The following is a 22320-nucleotide window of genomic DNA, read 5'->3' on the forward strand; positions in this document are numbered from 1 at the left end:
ATCACTAATTATAATAGCTTTTACTTCAGGAGGAGATTAATTAATAAATGATGGAGGATTGTCACACAGATGAAGGAGCCCAAGAAGCAGGCAACCTCGTGTTGTTCTTGGTGTTTCAGCAATTCCCATGATGTTCTGGTATTGTCTCAGTCCTTGGAACCCTCCATATTAATGACCAAACTCCTGACATCCCCTCTGTGGGGGTTGGGAATGACCCAGGAGGAGTTATATCAGGAAGGATAAATATGCTAAGACTTAGAAGGACGTGGAACATTAAACCAATAGCTCCTTCAAAAGACCGAACTGGTGCAAAGGAAATCACCCTGTACCCCTCTGGGTTCTTCTAAGCTGGCAAATAATGAAACAAGCATCAGGCATATTGATAAGAGAAAGAGACATATAGAAGTTAAATAATAATATGTATGCCTCCTATAGAGGGCCCCAGCATGGCTGGGTTTTTCACCCACTTGGCTTTAGATGTGACCTTAAATAGCCCAGCTAGGTTGAGGGAGGTTAGAAGGAAGAAAGGGGAAGTTAATTAGGGCATTTATTAGAGGAAAACAAAGATACTTCTCATCTCCATTGAAAAGAGATAAGGGGATTGAGTCTTCCTGGAAAAGACTCTTAAAGAGAGAAGTTTAGATATAAATATCAAAAACAGCCTCCACCCAGCCTTTAGAGTCCCTCCCATGGAAAAAAACCTCTTGGCAAAAGACATGTTTTGGGGTGGCAAATTTGTGATTCTCAACAGTGCTGTGTGAGGTCTGTTCTTAGCAGGCTAAGCTGCAGGTGTTGGGGGGAAAAGATGTTTGTTGCCCTGTAACAGAGGCAGCCTTCTGGGGCTCTTGGTTCTTCTGGATAACCAGAGAAGTTGTGGTGCTTGCCCTCACTGAGTTTGGCTAAATTCATAATGAGATAAAAAATAAATATTACTGTCTGGTGGTGATGGAAGAGGAAGCCCGGCACCTGGGTCTCATGGTGGATGCTGTTGTTTGGGGAACCCAGTCCTCATCCTCCCTTTCTCTGGCAACATTGCCAATTTTCCTTTGGCTCCTCGGTCATATGTAAGCCTTCCACTTCCAGCCTTCATGGTTCAAATGAAACTGGCTCTGCTCTGCAGTCCCAAAGGCAAATCCATCATAGCCAATCCATAGGACTTCTGCTAGCATTATGGAGAAGAGTCGACTTTCTCCACAAGGGTCGCGTGCAAAGCTCCTCTCTGCCTCCACAGAGGGTTTAAATACAAGGTACAGGCAGGGTGTGTAGTGCCACAAGGGAAAGTATAGAAGCCCAGTGTTAGTAATTAATAACTAAGTTGTCACTACACTTAGGCCAGGCCAGATGAGGAGACAGACTGGTTCCTGGGCCCCAGAAAAAGAGGGTCAAATAGAGGAGCCTTCCTTGACAGACGGACAGAAGTGTGTGTCCCAGGTTTATTGAGACAAGAAGACCAAGATGGAGGTCAAATTGGAAGACTAGAATTAACTGGAGCCAGGTACTTAAGATGGAGTGGGAAGAGATAATGTGGGAGAAGAGGACATAAATAAATCACCAAGGAAGATTTTTTAATCAAGAGAAGTCAGTGGTCTGACTTCAGAGATGGCTCTGGATGCAGAAGTGGAGAAAATGCCTTGTAATTTGGGACAAAAGCAGAATCAGGAAAAACCTTTAGTGGTTGTGGAAGAGGAGGTGGTGAGTGGATGAGGGAGGGGGCAGTGCAGAAGGATGAAGTGTTGGGATTGAGATGCAGAGAGACTAGGCAAAAGGGATTGTGGAAGCCATACTGACATTGGCCACTCTACTTACGAGTCTTAGCTTCCTCTTCCAAATAAAGATGCTAACCACTCTGGAGGTGGTTAGGAACATTAAGGAGCAAGCTCTGAGTCAGTGAATGACATCCTGAATGAACTCCATCCCCTGATGACTTATGGACCCCACCCTACCACCCTCACCCTCACCTTTGCTTCCATGAGATCTCAGGAGCCAAACATTATAATTCCCAGCAAGCCATGTGTCTGATTTCCTGAATTGGGGGCTGCTGGCAACTAGAGGGAGAGTTAAACAGCCACGCTTGCTTCATAACTGAACAGATAAATGCTCTGGCTCTCTCTTGCTTTCCCAGCTTTGACTTGTTCCCTGGTACGTGGAGACGAGACATGGGGGTGTCCCTTCTTTTGTCCCAACCCTCTGGCACCTACCCAACCACTTTTTGGTGGTTCCCCAGCAGAAGGGTACCTTAGACTTGTGGCGTGCTTTCATGCCTCAGTGGCCCCACTTTGGGCTGAGCCTGTTTGACTGGGCATCTGCTTATGTGGGGATGGGTAATTTGGGGAGTTTTATTGGGAAACTATTATATGAAATACTTCCCTCCCTCCCTCTCTCTCTCCACATCAATTCTATTAAAAATCTATCACTCTCACAGTATGCTTCCTTTGCTTTTATGCACACAGAAATCTGAACCCCTTTTAACATGGCCCCCTTAACAGTTTGGGATCCCCAAGGACCCCTTGGTTGTATACTAACAACTGCACAAGGCTTAGTTTGACAAGCGTAGTGGTGTATTGTTTTGCCAGACCTCCATTTAAATCTTAGGTCTGGTGGTTACGAGCTGTGTGACTCTATGTAAGTCAGTTAATAATAGATATTTACTATTATTAGCATTTACTGAGCACTTGCTATGCCTTAACCAATAGGCTCTACCACAGACTAGAATACTTAGGCTTATTATTTCAGTCCACAGGGCAGGGAACAGTACTGTGGAGAAAGTAAGTCATTTGTCTGAGGTCCCGGCCAGGATTTCTTTAATCACCACATTACCCTAACTTTCTGAGCCGAGAGCTGGCATGACAATAATACTGACGCTTCCCTGTGGGCTTGGGAGGAGTTCAGAAAAGGCCTGGCAAATAATAGGTGCTTTTAAACCATTATCAGCACGATTACTATATTCTTTCTTTTCCCTAATTTTGCAGTAAGAGGCATCCCTGGGACAAATTCTTTGAATTAAAAATTAAAAAAAAAAAACAACAAAACACAAAAACCAGACTTCGGGTTTTCGGGTTGGGGAAAAAACCTGCAACGGATGTCCCGGCGGTAACACGGGGGCGTGGCCTCGACAGGCGTGGGGACCGCAGCGCCGGCCTGGAGGGGCGGGGGCGGGGCGAGTGGGTGGGCGGGGCGGGGCGAGTGGCGGGGCGGGGCCGAGTGGCGGGAGGGGCGGGGCCTAGAGTCTGGGCGGGGCGTGTGCCGGCGGCGCATGCTCCGTGGTGCGGTCCGGGCCAGCGCCGCCAGCGCCACCGCCCACTCGGGGCTGGCCAGCGGCGGGCCGCCGGGACGCAGAGTAGGGCCGGGCTGGCGAGCGCACGGCCATGGCCCCGTGGCTGCAGCTCTGCTCCGTCTTCTTTACAGTCAACGCCTGCCTCAACGGCTCGCAGCTGGCCGTGGCCGCGGGCGGCTCCGGCCGCGCGCGGGGCGCCGACACCTGTGGCTGGAGGGTAAGGCGAGGACGCGCGGTCCGCGGCGCGCGGCGGGCGGGTGCGCACAGGTGCGCGTGGGGCGCGGACCCGCCCGACGAGCCTGCTCTCGGCAGGGTCAGCCGCGGAGCCGGGAGCCGGGGGCGCCTGCCCTGCCTCTCTCTCCGGGCGCTCGTCCGCCCGCCCTGGCCGGGATGAAAGGGGCTGCCCGACCCCCGGCTTTGTGTTGTTAATGAGGCGCGTCCCCGTCTGGGGTCCGACTCCCTGAGGCCGGCGAGAGGGGCACCCGGCGGCGGGTGGGGAGAGGACGCCCCACCCTTTGTTCCCGGCCCGGGACCTCCTCCGCCTCCGGCTGCGAGCTCCGGGGGCCCGCATCCTGCGAGCTGTCTGGATGGGGCGGCGGTGTGGGGTGTCTGCCCGGGACCTCTAGTCCACTGCCCTGCAAAGGCGGGGGACTGCCAGAGAGGGGCCTCGGAGCGCAGGGGAGGATGCGCCCCCCTCTTGGGGGGGACTGCTTTGTTCCTTCTAGGCCGGGCGGTCTTCCCCTACTTTCACCCCACCCCTGACTCCTCACTCGCTGGGAAATTTTGCTCCCGTTTCTACCCTTCCTCTAGCGAAGGGTCTCACGGGTGATCTCTGCTCCCCCCCTCCCTTCCCGAGTTTGAGTTGCGAAGACTTTTCGCGGCCTAGGGGGTGCAAGAGTTTGTGAACTCGGTCAGGTGCTGGAGATGAGATTGGAGAGGTGCCCAGACCTCCGCTGTAGGCTTGGAGCCTTCTCCGGGTCCCCAAGCGCCGCTTTGATGCTCTCGGGGCCGTGGGGCATGGTGTTTCCCGCCCCCGCCAGGGGACCTGGGCTCGGGCCGCACCGGGACCGGGAAAACTGCATCCACCTGCCCTGCATCTCCCACCAAAGCCTTGGTGAGCCCAGTGTCAAGGCACTCATGGTCTCCAGCCTTGGGAATGCCAGCTTTGCGCTCCGGCAACCACGGACATGACCTTGGGTCTGTTGCTGGGCAGCCATGAGCCTGTTCACTAGAAAATTGGGAGTGAATGGGTATTTCCTATTTTGTCCATACTGCCGCACTGAGGTATGTATTTGGAAGTTTTCTTTAGATCAACGTTGACCCACCTCTACCGGGCGCTCTGAATACCCTCAGTGTAGTGAAGGTCTAGGACTTGACTCCCCTTTAAGGTTCACAGGCCGTGCCTCTAAGTGACTTGAGCCACATTCAGGGAAACACAGTGAAGAAAACCAGATATAAGCCAGGCAGCTGGGAGGTCTTCAAACCCAGTAGGTGCACTAAGATGGCTATACTCCTCCATCCCAACCCCAAAATGAATACCAAGTTTTCCTTAGCGTTAAGATTTAAAAAAAATTAATTTTAAGGTAATGCCATGTTTATTTATTAATCCTAATTTTTTTGGATTCAGACTAGTATGTTGGATTTTGAATAATCAGGAGCAGTGGCATGACAGGTATTTGATTTTGAGATTTCACATGACAGCATAGGGACATCAGTCCAGTTTGCTGTCTTTCTGCAGTTGTCTAGGTAGCTTCATGTGCCAGTGTACAAAGCCTGTGAAGCTTTAATGTGGACATAGTGTAGCATTTAAAGGAGCCAGACTGGCAGTTTTGTTCTTTCCCTTTGGAAATGTAGTCTCTTCCTCTAAACTTGCACCCCCAAGGAATAAATGATGGCCTCTGCCCCAGTGGTTGCACGCTCATGCTGACCTCCTTTCTCCTACCGCACCTCCTAGTTGGGGGTGAACTTTTCAGCAACTCCCACCTTGCCTCCCCCCCCCCCCCCAGCCCTTTCCTTGAATCCTGTTCATTCCCTTCCTGGCTGAGCATGGAGGCAACTGGGCCATTTTCCAGGTTCCAGGCTCTTCCCAAACTGATAAAATGGCTCCTTCCCTCCTGGACTTACCTTTTGGTGCATCTGATGGAGCTACTGACTCTCACTAAATCAGTTTGTCCACCTACTTTATATAACCACCTTTCCAGCCTCAAACCCAAGGCCCCTTCTTTCGTGTTCCCTGACTCCTGACAGCAGTCCTTTATGCCACTGAGGCTGCTTTTTCCTGTCCCTGGGATGCCTTTTCTGCCCCTGAGACTCCTCTTCAGCCTAAGTCTCAGCTCAGGTGATACCTCCTCAGGGAAGCCCTTCTTGAATGCCATTGCTCTTGCTTTGCCCTCTTGGGCAGGTCCTTGCACCTTGGTTCTCACCAGAATGCACCCTTAGTGTTTGCTCACAACTATGTCTTTAGTTTTGTTAGCCAAGTACTTAACCTCCTCTTGTCAGAACTTGGAGCCCTGTAAATTTTGATCGAATCCAATTAGTTCCTGCAGTTTTTCTGCTAAATCCTATATTTTAAGTAATAGATTTTAAGAAGTTGAAGGAAAGAGCGCCAAGCTCCAGTGGTCCCTCTGTAGCTGTCCTTTGCACATGCTGTGTCCTGCCTGTGTTCCTTCTCTTTATACCTCAACTTCCCCTCTCATCTCCACCATCACTTCTTGCAAGAAGCCTTTCCTGTTTCCACTGGGTAGATTCTTCTAGCAGTTCTATCAGAGGACTGCCAGTAAGTACTAGTGAACAATGACTTGGGTATTTAATGCGTACCTGGGTCCTCTACGAGATAGTAGAGGATGTCTCAGTAGATGCCTCAGCTCTGAGGTTGCTTACAGTCTAATTGAGACTCTGCAAACATGAATAAGGGTCGATTATGTTGATGCAACAGGACGGACTTCTGGTGGTCTCGGTCACACAGAACCTAAGAGGGGGACAGCAGAGTGGAGAAGTGAGCTGGGTAGGAGGGGCAGGATCTGGGTACTGGAGAGGAGCTGAGCAAATGTTCCCCTTGATCTCCAAGGAGCATTTGTTCCAGGAACTCTTGCCCCTGCAGGAATGTGTATTTTCCCAGGGCTTGCAAGATGACTGCAGCCAGCTAACCCTCCACAGCCCTGCTAACACACCCTTCGGGCTGCCGGCCTGTTTAAGTGGTCAGATTTCACAACCTTCCCATTATTAGCAGCAATTAAGTGCCTGATAACCATCTTGAACACAGCTCAGTGTTTTAGAAGTCAGTTGTGGGCACACTTCCTCGACTACTTAAAAAAAAATCTCTCAGGGTCCTTGCCAGGTGAAGTTGCTCTTTGAGAAATAAATACTGTTTTCCCAAAGAAATAACAATTTGTAAAAGTTTAGAGGGGCCGGACATTCTCATTTGCACTGGATCTTAACTCTTGCTTCTGCATGGTGGAGTAGTTTTGTTGGTGATGGGTTACTGTGTATCAGTCACTTCTCTTGCTGGTTGTTTGAGAGACCTATTTATAGAACAGGGAATTAGGAATCTATTCCCACAGGTCTTTAATGGCAGATCCGCAGAGGAGGGAACATTTTTTGCCTTCCTACCCAAATGGGGTACACCTTCTCTGGTCTGTTATCCCTGAAATGCATTTTCTACCCCCTCAAAGCCTTCAGGAATTCAGGAAGCCAGAAAGCTGGCATCATCTTTACAATGAAGTGCAAGTTTCCCATTTAAGGCAAATACTTCATCTCAAAAGGTAGGAAGGAATAGGGTGGTGCTTGGAAAAGAAGAAGTTCCAGCTGGTTGAAATTTAGGTCCCTGATAAAAGTCCAATCCAAGAACTCTCTTGGCCGTGGGCCCAGGCATGTTTATTTGATTCCGAATTGGATGTGTTTTCATTCACTTGCAGCTCATGGCTCCCAAGCCCACATCTGGTCTGCCTGTCCTGTGGCCATGTTGTCCATGTTATACAGGCACTTGTGTCCCTTACAGAATCCTTGGTTAAAAATGACTCAGCCCTTGTTGACACATTTTTCAGAGACATGTTTTTGTAAGATGTGCAGTGCTTTCTTCCAGGCTGTTTTGCCTTGTTAATTGGGAATCCTCCTGGCCCACGGCGGTTTCTTGAGCAACCCTCCCTTCTCTCCCCGCTCCCATCCATCTCCGACCTGGAGCCTGGGGAATTGTGCTAGTTATTAACTCTGGGGTACAACCAGGAGAATGGGACCAGAAACTAAGTACTGGCTGTGGCACCACTTCCTCCCAAAAATGATTTCCAAGTGAAGTGCAGGGGCTTCCAGTATTGATTGCCTCAGGAGCTTGTTAACATGCAAATTTAAGGCTAATGGGGTCTGATGGGAGTGATGTGGGGCCTAAGAACAGGCATTTTAGCGAGTTCTCTGATGCTCTCTATTTTAAAGATTTATTTTTATTTATGCGTGCAAGAACTGGGGTGTAGGCCAGAAGTGTGGATAGTGAAGGGATTCACCAGAGATAGAGTGGGGAGCAAAACTGGCCAATCTACTGAAATACACTACTGAGGGGAGCAGTGGGTGAGACTGGAGAGGTCTGCTGTGCCATGTGGGTTGCTCCCTGGCCGGGGATTGAACTCGTGCTGCAGTGGCTGTGGATAGCTTCATAGTGCTGAGACTTAATTCCTTGTGCCATCAGGGAGGCCCCCTCTCTGATGCTCTCTGAAGAGCTACTGTTTTAGGAGACACGGTTTCCACAATTACAAGAAGGGAGAAAGAAGCCACATTCTAAATATTTAAAATTAGAGTTTGACTTTAAATTACTTCAGTGGACTTGAAGGGGAGAGTGGAGGCTGTCAGAGGCCAGACCAATGAGAGGGGTCATGTGGGGTTCAGGGACTGGTGGGACAGGGAACCTGGAAAGCCAACTGGGCAGAATACCCCACTTTGAGTGGGTGCTTCTGGCCTAGGGTTGAAGAGTAGATTGGGAGTGAAAGAGACTTGATGCTTCCACTGGGTTCCTCCCCAGAACAGCTGGACTTGTCTGGAAAACTCTCTCAGGAAAGAGTAGGGTAAGATCCAAACCATATCCTTAGCGGCTCAAACCTTGCAGACAGCTTCCCTACAAAGGAAAGAACTGCTAATGCTTTCTTAAGTCTTTATTTTAAGTATTTTTCATGCTTCATTTGGCCTAAAATTTTTTTTTTTAATATATTTTTTTTTTTTTTTTTTTGCTTTCAAACCCTCTTTTACCTCATTGGTCTCTGAACTTTTAACATACCAGGCCCCAGCAGATGTCTGCTGCTGCTGGGGCCACCCCATCAACAGTTAATTGTCCCTTTCATTCCTCACTGCCTTCTGCATCTGTCTCTGATAGATGGGGTTTTAGTAGGCTTCTGGAAGTTTGGGTTCTCCACTCCTGATTTGTAAGAGTAGGGGACAAAGCCTGATGCGTTCTCATAAGCTTGACAGACTGTGGAGGGAGCAAGGCCCTTGGAGCAGGCAGGCCTCTCTCTTGCCACCCTGCCCTGGCAGCTGAGACCTTTGGTTTCCCATCGTCCCCAAATTTCGGGGGGGGAGGTCTCCTCCCATCAGCAGGCTACCAGGGCTACCTGTGTGGGTGCCATGGGCCCCATCTCAGGGGCCAGGCTTGTCCAGCCAGTGGGAGGCAATGTCCTCCTGGGCAGTGTTTGTCTTGGCTGCTGGGATTTTCTGAATGGGCCTGACACACGATTAGGTGACTGATGGCCCCGAAACACATTGTCTCCTCCAGGGCCTGGGGCCTTTGAAGCTCTTCCCAGTGGGAAGTAAAGAGACTATTTGCTCTATTAAAATGCCTTGGTATTTCCTCTGTTTAACCACAGGCCACTTCCTCTCTGCCACTCTAAACCCGGCAGGGCCACCCGGCTGATTGAAAAGACACAGACCCAGCAGTGATCACATCCTATTGAAATAGATAGTCTTATGCAGATTAAAGCGGGGGCAAGTCTCTAAGAAGAAACTTAATCCAAGGGGAGAACATTGAGATATGACTCCTTATCCTGCTAAAAATTTAGCGTGTTCACATAATTCACACTTGAAGTTTTAAATGTGTAAATATGTGTTTTTGTCTTTTAAAGGAGAAGCATAGCCTAAATTATAACTAATCCGTGTGTATTTTATATGCACGTGGCAGGTCCAAACGATTTGATCAACTGAATTTCTTATAATGCCAGTTGGAAAATCTTCAGTGTCTGGGAAGAGCACAGTGTCTGTACATAGAAAATCACACTTGTCTTATTCCTCTGTCACAGACTCTGTTTGGTCTCAAGTGCTCATGAGTCCAGCTACGCAGCTTAAATAATACCATGAAATCTCTGGGGAGACTGTCCCTCATCCTTTCCCAAGCTGTATCTTGAATTTTTAATTAATAACACCAGGCAGGAAACCAAAAATTGAATGATTAAAAATTATTGAATTAAGATTGAAAATTTAAACTCTTGTCTGTATACTGGTTTTGTAAAAGGGCCTAAAAAAGGAATTTGTCGTTGGTCTCGAGCTCTCTGAGACTATTATTTTAACGTTCACAATTCCATTGTTCAAAGTATCCATGGCAAAAACAGCTTCCCGTTTCTTTGGTTCCTTGTTTGGAAATGTTGGGGGAAGGTGGATGTAGCTAATTAAGGCTACAACATTTAAAGGGGGGACTTAATAGGTACCAGCTGTCCTCAACAAATCACTGGGTGGATGACAAAGTAAAGATATGTGAACACACATGTAATTCTCTTCTAAAACGGAAGTTAGCCTATAAATTGTCTGATTTAATAGCATAAATGAAAACTACCTTTATTGTGCACTTTTAGGAAGCATTTGTTTTATAGTAAAACCAGTGATAAAATGTCTTATTAGTGTTAGGCTGGTACCGTAAGAGTTGAAAGGGCAGTGGATTGTTAGTATTGTTGGAATTAATGTTAAGTTTATTGTACATTTCTTCATCCCCAACCTGATCTAAAAGACGTTAATTGCGAGGACTTTCATTAAAATTTCTACACTGGAGGGAAGCTTGCTTGTACTTATTAGAAATTGTATAAAATTGAAGCAGGAATTTTGAATAGAGAATGAAAAGTGTGGTGGCATTAATTAAAATGTATAGAAGGATATTTATATTTTACACATTGAGTGAATACTTAAAATGAATCTTTTGGAAATCGTGAGGATTAGACTATCACTTTTTTAGATTGAAAAGGCATTTTATTCCCTTAAAAACTAGGAGGTTTTCCAAGTGTGCTGTTTAGTCCTTTTTGTAGACTTTCCTCCTATTGAATAGTAACCCTTTAAAAAATGCTGGCCGTGCCCCCAGACTTCTGTTCTGAGATGGACTGTTATACTTGAGAATCGGAGGCTTGATGGGAATAGAAGGAGGTTTTCCTTGGAAAGAAGAGGCACACTTTGAGGCAGGCCATATGGTTTAGGAACCTTTCTCTGTGATTTCATTCTATTGCAGGTGATTTCTGGTTTCTCCTCTCCTAAGACAGCCCCCCTTTTGTCTGAGGATGGTGCAGCACATTCCTGACCAAATGCATGGCCAGTCAGCCTGTTGAATGGCAGTTTATCCCTTTCTTCAGGAGCAGACACATTTACTCTGGGAGGGGCACAGACACTCATGTCTTTAGGTTTTATTGTAATTGTTCAATACCTGAAATTCAAAAACACTTATTTGGAGCGAGGAGACAAGAGACAATATTTTGAGCATCTGCACTTTGTTAAGTCACAGTGGGGAAAAGATAAAAGAAGTGGGACCAGGTCCCTGTCTGCAGTGGCTCCTCACCAAGGCTGGGCTGCAACCGAAAGATATAGGACTCAGGTGACAGCGGTGCAGCAGTGAATCCAGAGAATTAAGTAACTTTGTCTTTTCTCCATACTTACACTCCTCCTAGAGAAAATACAAACCCTGGTTCCTGCTGCTACTCTTCCTAGCACATTCCCATCTTTGGCAGCTGCCAGTGTGAGTAGCAAGGTAGTGACAAGCAAGTGCCTGAGCTGCTTCTTGGTGCCCACCTTTGGAACTTGGGTTTTTGAGCCTGTGGTGGTCTCTGAAGTGGTGACATGGAAGGCGAGCAATTGCAATAAAAATTTCCCCCTGAAGTTCTGTAGTAACTTACGTTTCTTTACCATTGTCTTATCCTGTGGCCCTGGGTACTGAGAGTAGGATAAAATATGCTCCACTTTTGCCATAGATTATTGGTGCTGAGGGCCACATCCTAAGCAGCTGCTGGGCTGCAGCATGGGTTCCAGGGAATGGAAGAGGTGGCAACTGGAGCTGGTAACGCAGGGAAACCGTACTTTGTGAGGTATCAGGCACTGGAAGATTATGACTGGATTTTCCAGGTGAGAAAAATGTAAAAAATTACTTCCTAGCACTCCTCAAGCATGCTGGTTTTGACAATTATCAAATGATGTGAATGAAATGGATCTTACTCCCTGACAGCAGCCCTCGGTTAGTTTGAAAACTTTGGCTTTTAAACGGAGGTACAGGTCTCATTGTGTCTCTTTCCCCTCTGGTTGTGAATGTGTTTCATTTTCTGAAGTCACTTGATGGTCCATCCAGAATCCAAGATGCTCTTTGCTTTCTTTCCGGGGCTGTGGGTTTGCTGGCCATCTGTGGTAATGAGTCTCTGCCCAGCTTTGATTTTCATGCCTTGCCTCCCTGTGGGAGGAACTAGATATTTCTGATCTTACCTCTGCTCATATTCAGATCCAGCCAAGCAATCAGTGACTTCCAGGGCTTTTTTGTGGGAGACTGTGGGAAAAGTCCTGGTTGGCTGGCTATGAATTAATGAAATCCTTAGAAGGCTTCACTAAAGATAGCTCCTGTGGTTTAAAAAAATAGCATTGCCTTTTTAATTTGAGAAAGAGGTCATGGAGTTTTACTGAAATTAAGCAGAGAAAATTTAACATCTGGTTGCACAGCCCACATGCTCCTGCAGGGTGGAGGGAGTGTTGGTTCCCAGTGTCTTATGCACCCAAGGTGACCGTCACCCAGGTCCCTCATAAAGCTGTGCTGCGCACACTGCCTCTCTCATTGTTGGACCTGAGTTCTGAAGTCTTCTGTCTCCATGGGAAATGGAATTCTACCCCCCACATCTTTTCAACTTGAGCATATTTCCCATCTACTGAGTTTTCTTCCTTTCTACTTAAAGGGTCACTTTTTTTTAACTACTTTTTTTTGAGTTGGTCAAGGTTAGTGTAATCATTGCTTTTATCTCATTCAAAAAAGGAGGTAGATAATGGGGGAAGAGTTTGGGTGAAAGGCAGGGCAGTTTTAAAGAGTTCTTCTAAAATTTTTATTTTAGTAGAAATTCTGGTAAGAGGAGAAAAGAGAATGATAAATTGCAAGAGAGAAATTTCAGGGAAAGGTATAAAGGGGATTTTGAAGGGACCTACGGCCCTTTTGAAAGCAGAACATGTATGCCTTAAACATCTGTTGGGGACACATCCACCCCCTGCCTGCCCACTTTAAGTGAATAATAAGTCACATTATTATGTTTTTTCAATTAACTTTATTCTGAATCTATTCTGTATTAAGACTTTAATTTCCCTTTTAAAAATATTAGTAATATTTGGGGTCATACATGCTCTGAAACTAAACAGGAAGAAGTTGTGCTCAGCCCCCTCCTCCTAGTCCAGCAGGCAACTGGTCACCTGTACCTGGACTGGGCTTCTCTTCACTCTTTCCTATGTGTTGTACTCTGAAAGCTTCCAAGCCTGTAGAAAAGTTGAGCGCGTAGTCAAATGAACACCTATTTCCACTCTGCTAGAGTCACCAGTTGTTAACATTTTGTCACACATACCTCGGTTATCCTCCTACAGCCCTTCATGATTCCTTTCTGAGTCACAGTCCAGGATTCAGACAAGGATTACTCATTGCTTTTAGACAGCCTGTCTCTTTAGTCTCCTCTAATCTAGAACAGTCCCCCCACATGGGTTTTATTTTTATTTTTTTGCCCTTTATAACATATACATTTTGAAGACTCAAGGTCACATATGTAGCTGTTCCCCCAATTTGGATTTCTGATTGTTTCCTCATGATTAGGATCAAGTTAAATATTTTGCCAAGATTTCCTCTAAAGGTGATACATTGTGACACTTGTGTTTTAGATGTCCGGGGGGTAATGAATATAGATGCAGTGAGCAAAATTTGTTTTCCTACTTGAAGTTGTTGCACAGAGACCTTTCTAATGGTTTAACCCACTTTTCTCTAGTGTTATTTAATGTTAAAAAATAGTGGGATGTTTCACAGGAGGCTTCCCTTTTCCTGAGGGCCTAAAGAAAGTGCAGGGTGTTGCTTGTGCTATCTGGAGTAATCTCTTTCCTTGAAGACTTTGAAATCCACTGTGCCCTCTCAAAATTAGGAGTGCTGTGTCTCGGGAATGCTTAAGACTTTGGCTATTCACACGGGCTTATTACAAACAGTTGTACATGTCGCCCTCAGCGACTGGGAATGAGTTCCTATTAAAACCTCTATTTGGCTGGGGCAGGTTTACGGTTGAGTGCTTCCTCACACCAAAATCCAGCCATTTCTTTCCTTTGTGCTAAGAAAACATTGAACTTTATTTCCACTAAAGGCCACTTCACTCAAAACATGTCCTCAAAGTCAGTTTCCAGCCTTTTAGGTCTGTGCGGATTGCCCAAATTATTTTATTAGAGCCCCTTACCGACAGTTTCATTAGTTTAACTTGAATTACTATCTTCTACCTAATTACATGGCTTTTCTTCTTTTATTTGTCCCTACCCCAGATTTAAGGGCCAAGACATGGAAAGTTAATATTGATTATTTTTCAAAGTAAGTTAAAATGTCAAAAAGCAACAAGTTGTTATTCTTACAGGGTACCAGGGAAACGGCAGAGACAAAACCTCCATCTTTTATTCATAAGTCTGGGGAGGCTGCAAGGGCGCAGGCGGGCCTGTGCACCCCAGCGTTTGTTCAGCTTTGAGGACAGGGCCTCCTCCCCTGCTGGCCGTGAAATGTCATGCCGAGATGTAATAGTGGGACATTCAACATCCAGAGAATGAACTGCAGAGGTTCAACTTTGCTTTTTATTTTCTTTTTTGGCACCAAGTCCATGGTCCCCTTCGTGGTCTGACAGTGAAAGGCCAGAAAGCAGCACTCTGGATGCTGGCAGGAATGGATGCAGCCCAGCCCAGCCCAGCGGGGCCGGACTCCTGTGCTGGAATGCGCTCTGGACACAAAGGCCGGGCTGGGGTGTGCCTTGGGAGGGGGTGTCGGGTTGCCTTGGCTTAGTCTGCTTTGCCCTGGTCACAGGAGAGAGAGTTCTTGTTTCCATGGCTTTGCTACCACTGGCTTTGGTGGAAGAGGGAGGGCAAAGTACTTTGGATTTCAGAAATCACCCTGCGCTAACCACTGCTGTGGAGGGGGAGCCACTGGAACAGAATGGGACGGCGGGACTCCGCAGGCTTTCATTTATTTTTTTCTTTTTTTATAAAGAGAAATCAGGCAGCATTTGCCAAAATAGGCCTAGAATTTGATTTATACCAGTAGTTGTCAATTGGAGGTGATTTGGGGCACCTCTGGAGACATTTCATTGTTGTAGCTGGGAGCTATAACATTTAGTGGGTATAGTATTTAGTGAATATTTTACATATCAGGGGTGCCGTTAAACATCCTACGATGCACAAAGTCAGCTCTCCTCAGTAAAGAATTATCTGACCCCAAATATCAATAGTGCTGAGGCTAAGCAGCCTTGATTGAGATGGTCCCATTTTAGTATTTGAGTTTCTCAGCTAACTTAGCCTCATAACACTTTTCAACTTCCTTTCTAACAGAAGCTGTTCTGTAAATCTGTACTCAGGATGAATTTCCATTAAATTCTCCAAGATGTATGATTAGACTATTGTGGTGCTTCTTGAAGATAGGCTTTGAATGCAACTACTATTTTAAATGCAAAAGACTTTTTTTTTTTGCCATAATTTGATCAAAGTAGCATAACCTGTGCCTCTGTTTTTGTTACTCACTGATGGTCTGTGGATAACATTACATTTTTTCAGCATGAAACCCAACACTTCAAATCCCTAAAGCAGTCTCAAATTTATGGTTAATAAAAGCATTTATTGTACTGGATGTCATCTGTTATATCACTCTGGGGCTAGAAACTGGCAAGCAGTGGACAGGAAATATTTTCATTTCAAATCGCTTCAATCTTATGGTCTAGGGGCAAAAGTGTCTGATTTCAGGAAAGCCGCGTTGAATAGCATAGTAATGAATGCATTTTTAGTTGATTAAGCAGGCATTCTCTCCCTTTCAAACAATCTTCTCTCTTTGACTTGGTGGGGCTAAATAAACATGTGATGTTAAATGATAGCATTTCTTGTGTTGGCCATACTTTTCCTTTGATCATCTTAAACTTTTCAGAGTGTTTTCCAGGAATCCTCAGCAGAGTTGGAGCAAGCTGGGGGAGAAGGCTAAACTCAAGTGTTGACCCTCTTTGTAATTGTTTGCTTTCTGGCCAGAGAAGGTTTTCTGAGATGATGCTGAGTCTTCACAATTTCCCTTTTAAAAATGAAATTTAGTACCTTGCCCATGGGGTCACCAATATAGGAGGAAAACTTTTTTTTTTTTTAAGGTTGTAATTTTATTGTAATTTGAGTTCTGATCTCCTACATCCATCAAGTAAACAGGGTAAGGAGAGTTCCAGCCAGAGAAAACTCTGTGTGGTAAGTCTCCAGGTCCGTGTAGCCTTCATCCTGGTTGCCCAGTGCCTTTGAACCGGTGTTATCTAAATCATCGCTTCCCAGTGAGCCTCGGAGGTAGGCAATTCTTTCTGGTGGTTCCTTTTTTTTCTCGATGAGGATTGGCACAAAGAGCCAGGAAGGGATTAGGATGTGAGTCCACATGACTCTGAGACCTCTCTGCCAGAAACCAGAGCCAGAGTTCTTACCCTGCCATGCCCCCAGAAGTTGAACTTGCCCTGCCTTCCAAGCACCTAGCCTAAGATGGAAGCCTGCCATGTGCAGCAGAGCAACAAATGGGGGTGGAAGGAGAGCAAGACCAGATACCAGAGAACATTTTGCAGATAATTATATTAAACTGGGATTCGACATTTACTCAAGGTTCCCAAATCTGGCTGAATACCAGAATCACCTGAGGAACATTCTTGGGGAGGGGAGGATGGAGATTCTGGGCCTCACCCCAGTCCTGCTTAAGTGGGATTTCCAGGGGAAGGCCAGGAATCTGGGTTTTTAAAACTGCTGCCAGATCAGTGGTTGCCAGGCTTTGCCATTGGGGGTGGAGGAGGAATTTGACTACAAAGGGGCAATACAAGGGAGTGTCGGAGGATGATGGAACTGTTCTGCAGGCCTATTGTGGTGATGGATATACAATTGGAAACATTTATACATTTATTAATGTTCATGGAACTGTGTACCAAAAAGACATCCATTTCATTATGTGTAAAAAGAACATATGCATCCTGAGTGAAACTGAGTTATCACCTAGATTGTCAGTTGAGGTGGCAGGTGGTGCTTAGGGACAGGTGGGAAGAGTTGCCCAGTTGAAGGACTGTTACCTGGAATTGCGGAGGCAGGTGGGAAGGTGCTAAACTTTCCTAGGTCAGCAGTCAGCAGTGGAACTTCTGTGATGGTCGACATGCTCGTCCCTGCATTGTTCAAGTCAGTAACTGTTAACCACCTGTGCTGAAATGTGGTTAGAACAACTGAGAAACTAAATTTTAAATCTTATTCAAATTAATTGAAACAGCTCACATGGCTAGAGGCCACCATATTGGACAGCTTGCCCTGTGGGGCAGACATTACCACATGGAGGGCTTTGAGCCAGGTGCACATCAAACCCAGTGGTTCTTATCTCGAGGGACAATAATAAGTCATCTGAAAGCGGGGTCTTGGGCAGGATGCATGGGTGGATAAGGACAGAGAAAAGGAACTTGGGGTCTGCCCAGGACCCTAAAGGGTAGTCTTTTCTAGGTGTAGGAATCTTGCTTTTCTTCCCCTCATGCAGAAGTCAGAGAGTGCCAACTCTGGCTGAGTGCCTTCTCCCAGCTACCAACTCCATTTAGAGTTCTTCATTATTTATTTATTTATTTTTTTAAGATTTATTTTATTTATGCATGCAAGAGCTAGGGTACAGGCCAGAGGTGCTGGGGGTGAGAGGATTCACCAGAGACAGAGTGGGGAGCAGAACAGGCTTATCTACTGAAATACACTGCTGAGGGGAGCAGCAGGCGAGACAGGAGAGGTCTGCTGTGGGTATCTCCCCAGCTGGAGATTGAACTCCTGATGCAGTGGCTGCAGATAGCTTCATCGTGCTGAGCCAAACCCTTGTACCACCAGGGAGGCCCCATTCAGAGTTTTTTAATTGAGCTTCTGTTCCCCTGGAGTGACAGGAGATACAGAAAGCCATTGGAGGACTCTAGGGAGCATGTAAAGTTGGAATTAGAGGGTGTCTATGGCCTGGATGGGGGTGTGCAGGACAACCCTATCTCCTTCAAGAGTGTAATGAATAACCTTTGTGGGCATGTCCTGCTCCTTTTTGGGGAACAAGATCCTAGAAAAATGGACACAAAACTTTTACTTTGAGCACAAGGCCTCCATCTTGGCTTGTGTTCAGACTCTCACTCTTAAACCTGCTTCGCAATCCCAGGGACTTATGATATTGATAGTAGTGTCCTTCTCAAGTGTGTTAGAAAAGAATGAGATATTCTGAGTGTAGCCTCATAATTAATGCACACCAAATGGTGACAGAAATAATGTTTCAATTTGTAAACATATACTTCAATAAATTTGTGAAATGGCTAGCAAATTTCGTGAGCTGTGGGCCTATAACTTGGCCTTGATTTAAAAATAGGACTGACTGAAAAGCTTAAGTGGGGGAGGGGCTTTAAAATTAGTGTATTTAGGGCCTCCCTGGTGGCACAAGGGGTTAAGCACCGCACTATGAAGCAATCCGCAGCTTTTGCAGCATGAGTTCAATCCCCGGCTGGCCAGGGAGATACCCACATGGCGTGGCAGACCTCTCCTGTCTCGCCTGCTGCTCCCCTCAGCAGTGTATTTCAGTCAGTCTGCCTGTTCTGTTCCCCACTCTGTCTCTGGTGAGTCCTCTCACCCCCCGCATCTTTGGCCTATACCCCAGTTCTTGTATGCATAAATAAATAAATCTTTAAAAAATAAAATTAGTGTTTTTAATCCACTTTTCCTTTATTTTTATATGAAAACTTCTTTGGATCAGGAAAAGAACATCCTTAGTCATAGCATCTTTAAGCAAGGTTCCCTGTGTTCTCTTTTCAATTGGTAACTTCAATCTGATGTGGAAAAAAAGCTTCATGAAAAAAAAAAAGGCTTCATGAGCATTAAATGTTGATTCTTCTGTTCTTGATCACACAAATTCATCTTACTACAGAGTTGTAACTACTGTTTAGGATTTTTTATGCCTAGTTTTTACTTAGATTTGTTTTCCAAAGATGCATCCATCCATGCATTCACATAGTCACAGATGTGACCTTTGGTGACTGTGATATTTTCATGTTGTGTGCCCTCCTTTTGTCAGCCCTCTCCCCCACTGATGAAGCGTTTGGAGTGTTTACAGGTTATTGGCTATAAAGTGCTTATGAACGTGTTCATACCAGTTGGGTTCCTGCTTTTCCCCTTGACATTTTGGTTTGTCCCCTTGCCAGCCAGTTTCCAAAGTGGAATTACTGGGGCAGAGATCTTGTCACATTGGTACATGTTTACCAGCTTGCCCATATAAGAACTGAGCCAATTTACTGGGAAGAATTGTATTTTGGGGAAAGAATAGATTTGGTCTACAAATCCCAGCTTTATCATTTGCTACTATTTACTGTGACCATGGGCAAATTTCTTCATCTGTAAAATGGGTTAGTTAATAGTTCATCTCCATGGATTGTCTAGTTGTCTAGTGATCTAAATAAGGTACTGTGTTTAAGACATTGAGCTCTGCACCTGGCCATATAGTAACTGCCTAGTGATTGGTGGCAGTCTGTTATCAGAGGACTATGTGTGCGCTCTTTTCCTCACATCCTAAACAATACTGACACCTCCCTGGTGGCGCAGGAGTTAAAGACAGCACTGTCAAGCTATTGCCAACCACTGCAGCATGAGTTAGATCCCCGGCTGGCCAGGGAGCTAGCCACATGGCGCAGCTGACCTCTCCTATCTCACCGGCAGCACCTCTGAGCAGTATATTTTAGGAGATTTGCCTGTTCTGTTCCCCACTCTGTCTCAGGTGAATCCTCTCATTCCCCGCACCTCCGGCTTACACCCCAGTTCTTGTATGCATAAATAAATAAATAAATCTTTAAAAAAAAAAGAAACAATACTGACACCTGTAATTTTTATTTACATTTTGTTATAAGTAGTTCCTTATACTTCTGGGTTTTTAGAGAGGGACTGGTCATTTACCTTCTGAGTAAGTTTGATTGCTGTTAAGTCTGATAATATTAAAACCTTTATAAACTATAGAAAAATGAATGCTTCGTGGAGGGTATTAGGGAGGATATTTAAGTGAATAAAATAAGAATATAATATGGCAGCATATTCTGAAAAGCAATTGGATCTGAGCATTTTCATGGATATTCTGTCTGTACCAGTAGTTTGGCTAACACACCTTTGGTCATATGTATATTTTCCAAGGCCAGTTTTGGATGGATCACACATTTTCCATAAGTAGAATGTAAATTAATCATGTTTCACTGGAGTTTTTATGAATTCTAATATTGGACTAGATGCTTCTGCTGAGCATTCTCATTTATATCAGTGCAGCATGTCACACAAGGCCAGCTGACCGAGACTGTGCACAGGGAAGATGACCCCACCAGTGGTCAGTTTCTCTAGCTGTAAAATGAAATAGTCAAGACCAGAATTATTCTTAAGACCTAATCATTGGGCCTCCCCGGTGGTGCAGCTGTTGAGCGCTGGGTTGCGAAGCTGCCCGCGGCCTCTGCGGAGCCGGTTCGATCCCCGGCTGCTCCCCGGCCACCAGAGGAGGGTCCCACATGGTGCACAGACCTCTCCTGCCGCCCGCTGCTCCCCTCAGCAGTGTACTTCTGTCCTTCTGCCTGCTCTGCTCCCCGCTCTGGCTCTGGTGAATTCTCTCACCCTCCCGCGCTTCTGACTGTACCCAGTGCATGTATAAACAAACAAACAAATAAATAAATAAATAAATAAAACATGCCTCTATAAAATAAAAAAATTAAAAAAAAAGACCTAATCATTATTTTTACTGAGATAGCTTGAATCTTTAATTCGAAGGGTGTAAATTTTTCTATCCTGCCCTATCACCTTGTTGAATGAGTCACCTGTGTTTCCACCTAGACTCTTGCCCCATCTGCTTGTCTGTTTCTGATCTCTCAAGATTGGACACCCACTCATAACAGGAATCTAGAAAAATTAAATAAGGGACCAGGAAAAAGAATAACTATAAGAAAGAAAATCAAAATCAACAAACAACTATGAACCAGAGACACACTTTGGGGTGGGGGCAGAGAAAGGAGGGATTGGGGTCAAAATCAGGGGGTTGCAATTGTATGGGGAATATAAAAATAAAAAAGAAAATTTGACACCCAATCACTGACCAAGATTGCAAGTCTTTCTCTAGTTAAAGTAAAGCTGTGTGTCCCCTGAATAGGTTTCCAATTTTGGAAAATTCATACACAGATTACTTCATTTTTACAAAGTGTGCCCCATCACCCATCAGCTCAGCTGTTGATATTGATGTTGGTGTTGATACTGATGTTGGTGTTCCTGGAAGTACCTGCATGCCCTTCAATTTTGACCCCAATCCCTCCTTTCTCCGCCCCCACCCCAGAGTGTGTCTCTGGTTCATAGTTGTTTGTTGATTTTGATTTCCTTTGGATTCCTGTGCACTTGTCCATGTGGCTAAGGCCCCTCACATCGCTTACTTTTTTTTTTTTTTTTAAACATTACACTACTGTTAATGATTGATTTCAATCCATTTAGTCTGCTGGACCAGGAGCTTTTAGGGCCCAATCAATCACTGAATCCATAAACAAGGGTACTGTCAGAATCTCTGTGAGCTCTGAATTACATTGGGGTGTTGACAGTCAAGGAAGCCTGGACCACTCTGTCAGCAACTGTCAGGGAGGAGAAGATTTGGGCTGTGTTGGGTGGTAGTCGGGTGCGGGGGAGAGGGCAGGAGAAGGCAGGGGGCAGGAGAAGGCAGCTGTAGGAAAAAACTGATCAGCGATAAATTGTTGGTAGGTAATCTGTATGTGGATAATTGCAGAGCTGAGAGATTAATTTTTGGTTTACTTCCCCACCTCCTTTGGTATCAGGTTGTCTTACTGGGAAAGCTGAAAAGGTTAGAACAGTGATACATGCATGCACAGAGACAAACACTCACCCCTGACCCAGAGGTTGCTGTCCCTTAGGGTTCCCTCTGAGTCCGGGAGCTGCTGAGTAGTCATCACCTTCCTGATTGAAGTGGTGTTGCTTTAGTGGCCCCCTCCCCGCTCCCCAGGGAGGGTCCCTTGGATATGATAACATTTCTGGAAGAGTCCTATAAAAGCAACCCCTTTCTCTCAACAAAGATCAGTCTGGTGCCACCCTCAACAGAGTGAAGGACTTAAGAGTACATGGGTGGGTGGCCCTAAGGGAACTGGGTAGAGAGAAGATAAAGGCAGAGACATGCTTTAGGACGGTGATAAGGTGGAGGCATGTTTGGTATCCTCTGGTGGGGAGAGGAAGAAATTGGTCAGTGTACTGTCAGGAAGATGTCACCTCCAAAGGGGATCTATTACTTCAACTAAAGGAGGATGAGAGGGTGAGAGGCTGGGGAAGGGGTCACCTGTTCAGACACCAAAGGGCAACCTTGTGTGATAGCAGGGCTGGGACTTCCAGGGTTCCAAGAAGGCTGCCTTGATGAAGGGCCTTATCTCCAGGGGTCGTGCACTCTGGAAACATTGAGCCTTGGAGTGATGACAAGTCATCCTGGGAAGGCACTGTGTAGTTTTAAACCAGTGCCTCTATCTATCTGCAGCAGTAGCAGAGCAAACAGCGACATAATCCTTCGCAGAAAGTACCGA

The 22320-nt window shown here is 45.8% G+C and overlaps 1 protein-coding gene across 1 annotated transcript in view; it reads left to right on the top strand.

The window, feature by feature from the left end:
- Positions 1 to 3365: 3365 nt before the first annotated feature.
- Positions 3366 to 22320, top strand: part of IL17RD (interleukin 17 receptor D) — a gene marked incomplete at both ends in the record, with an annotated part of 58696 nt that continues 39741 nt past the window's right edge. The window contains one exon of the mRNA XM_084247678.1: positions 3366 to 3491. Within this exon, the coding sequence (XP_084103804.1) occupies positions 3366 to 3491 (126 nt within the window). The remainder of the gene's footprint in view (positions 3492 to 22320) is intronic.

This window comes from Talpa europaea, assembly GCF_964194135.1.
Source record: "Talpa europaea genome assembly, chromosome: 11".
In the NCBI taxonomy this organism is placed as follows: Eukaryota; Metazoa; Chordata; class Mammalia; order Eulipotyphla; family Talpidae; genus Talpa; species Talpa europaea.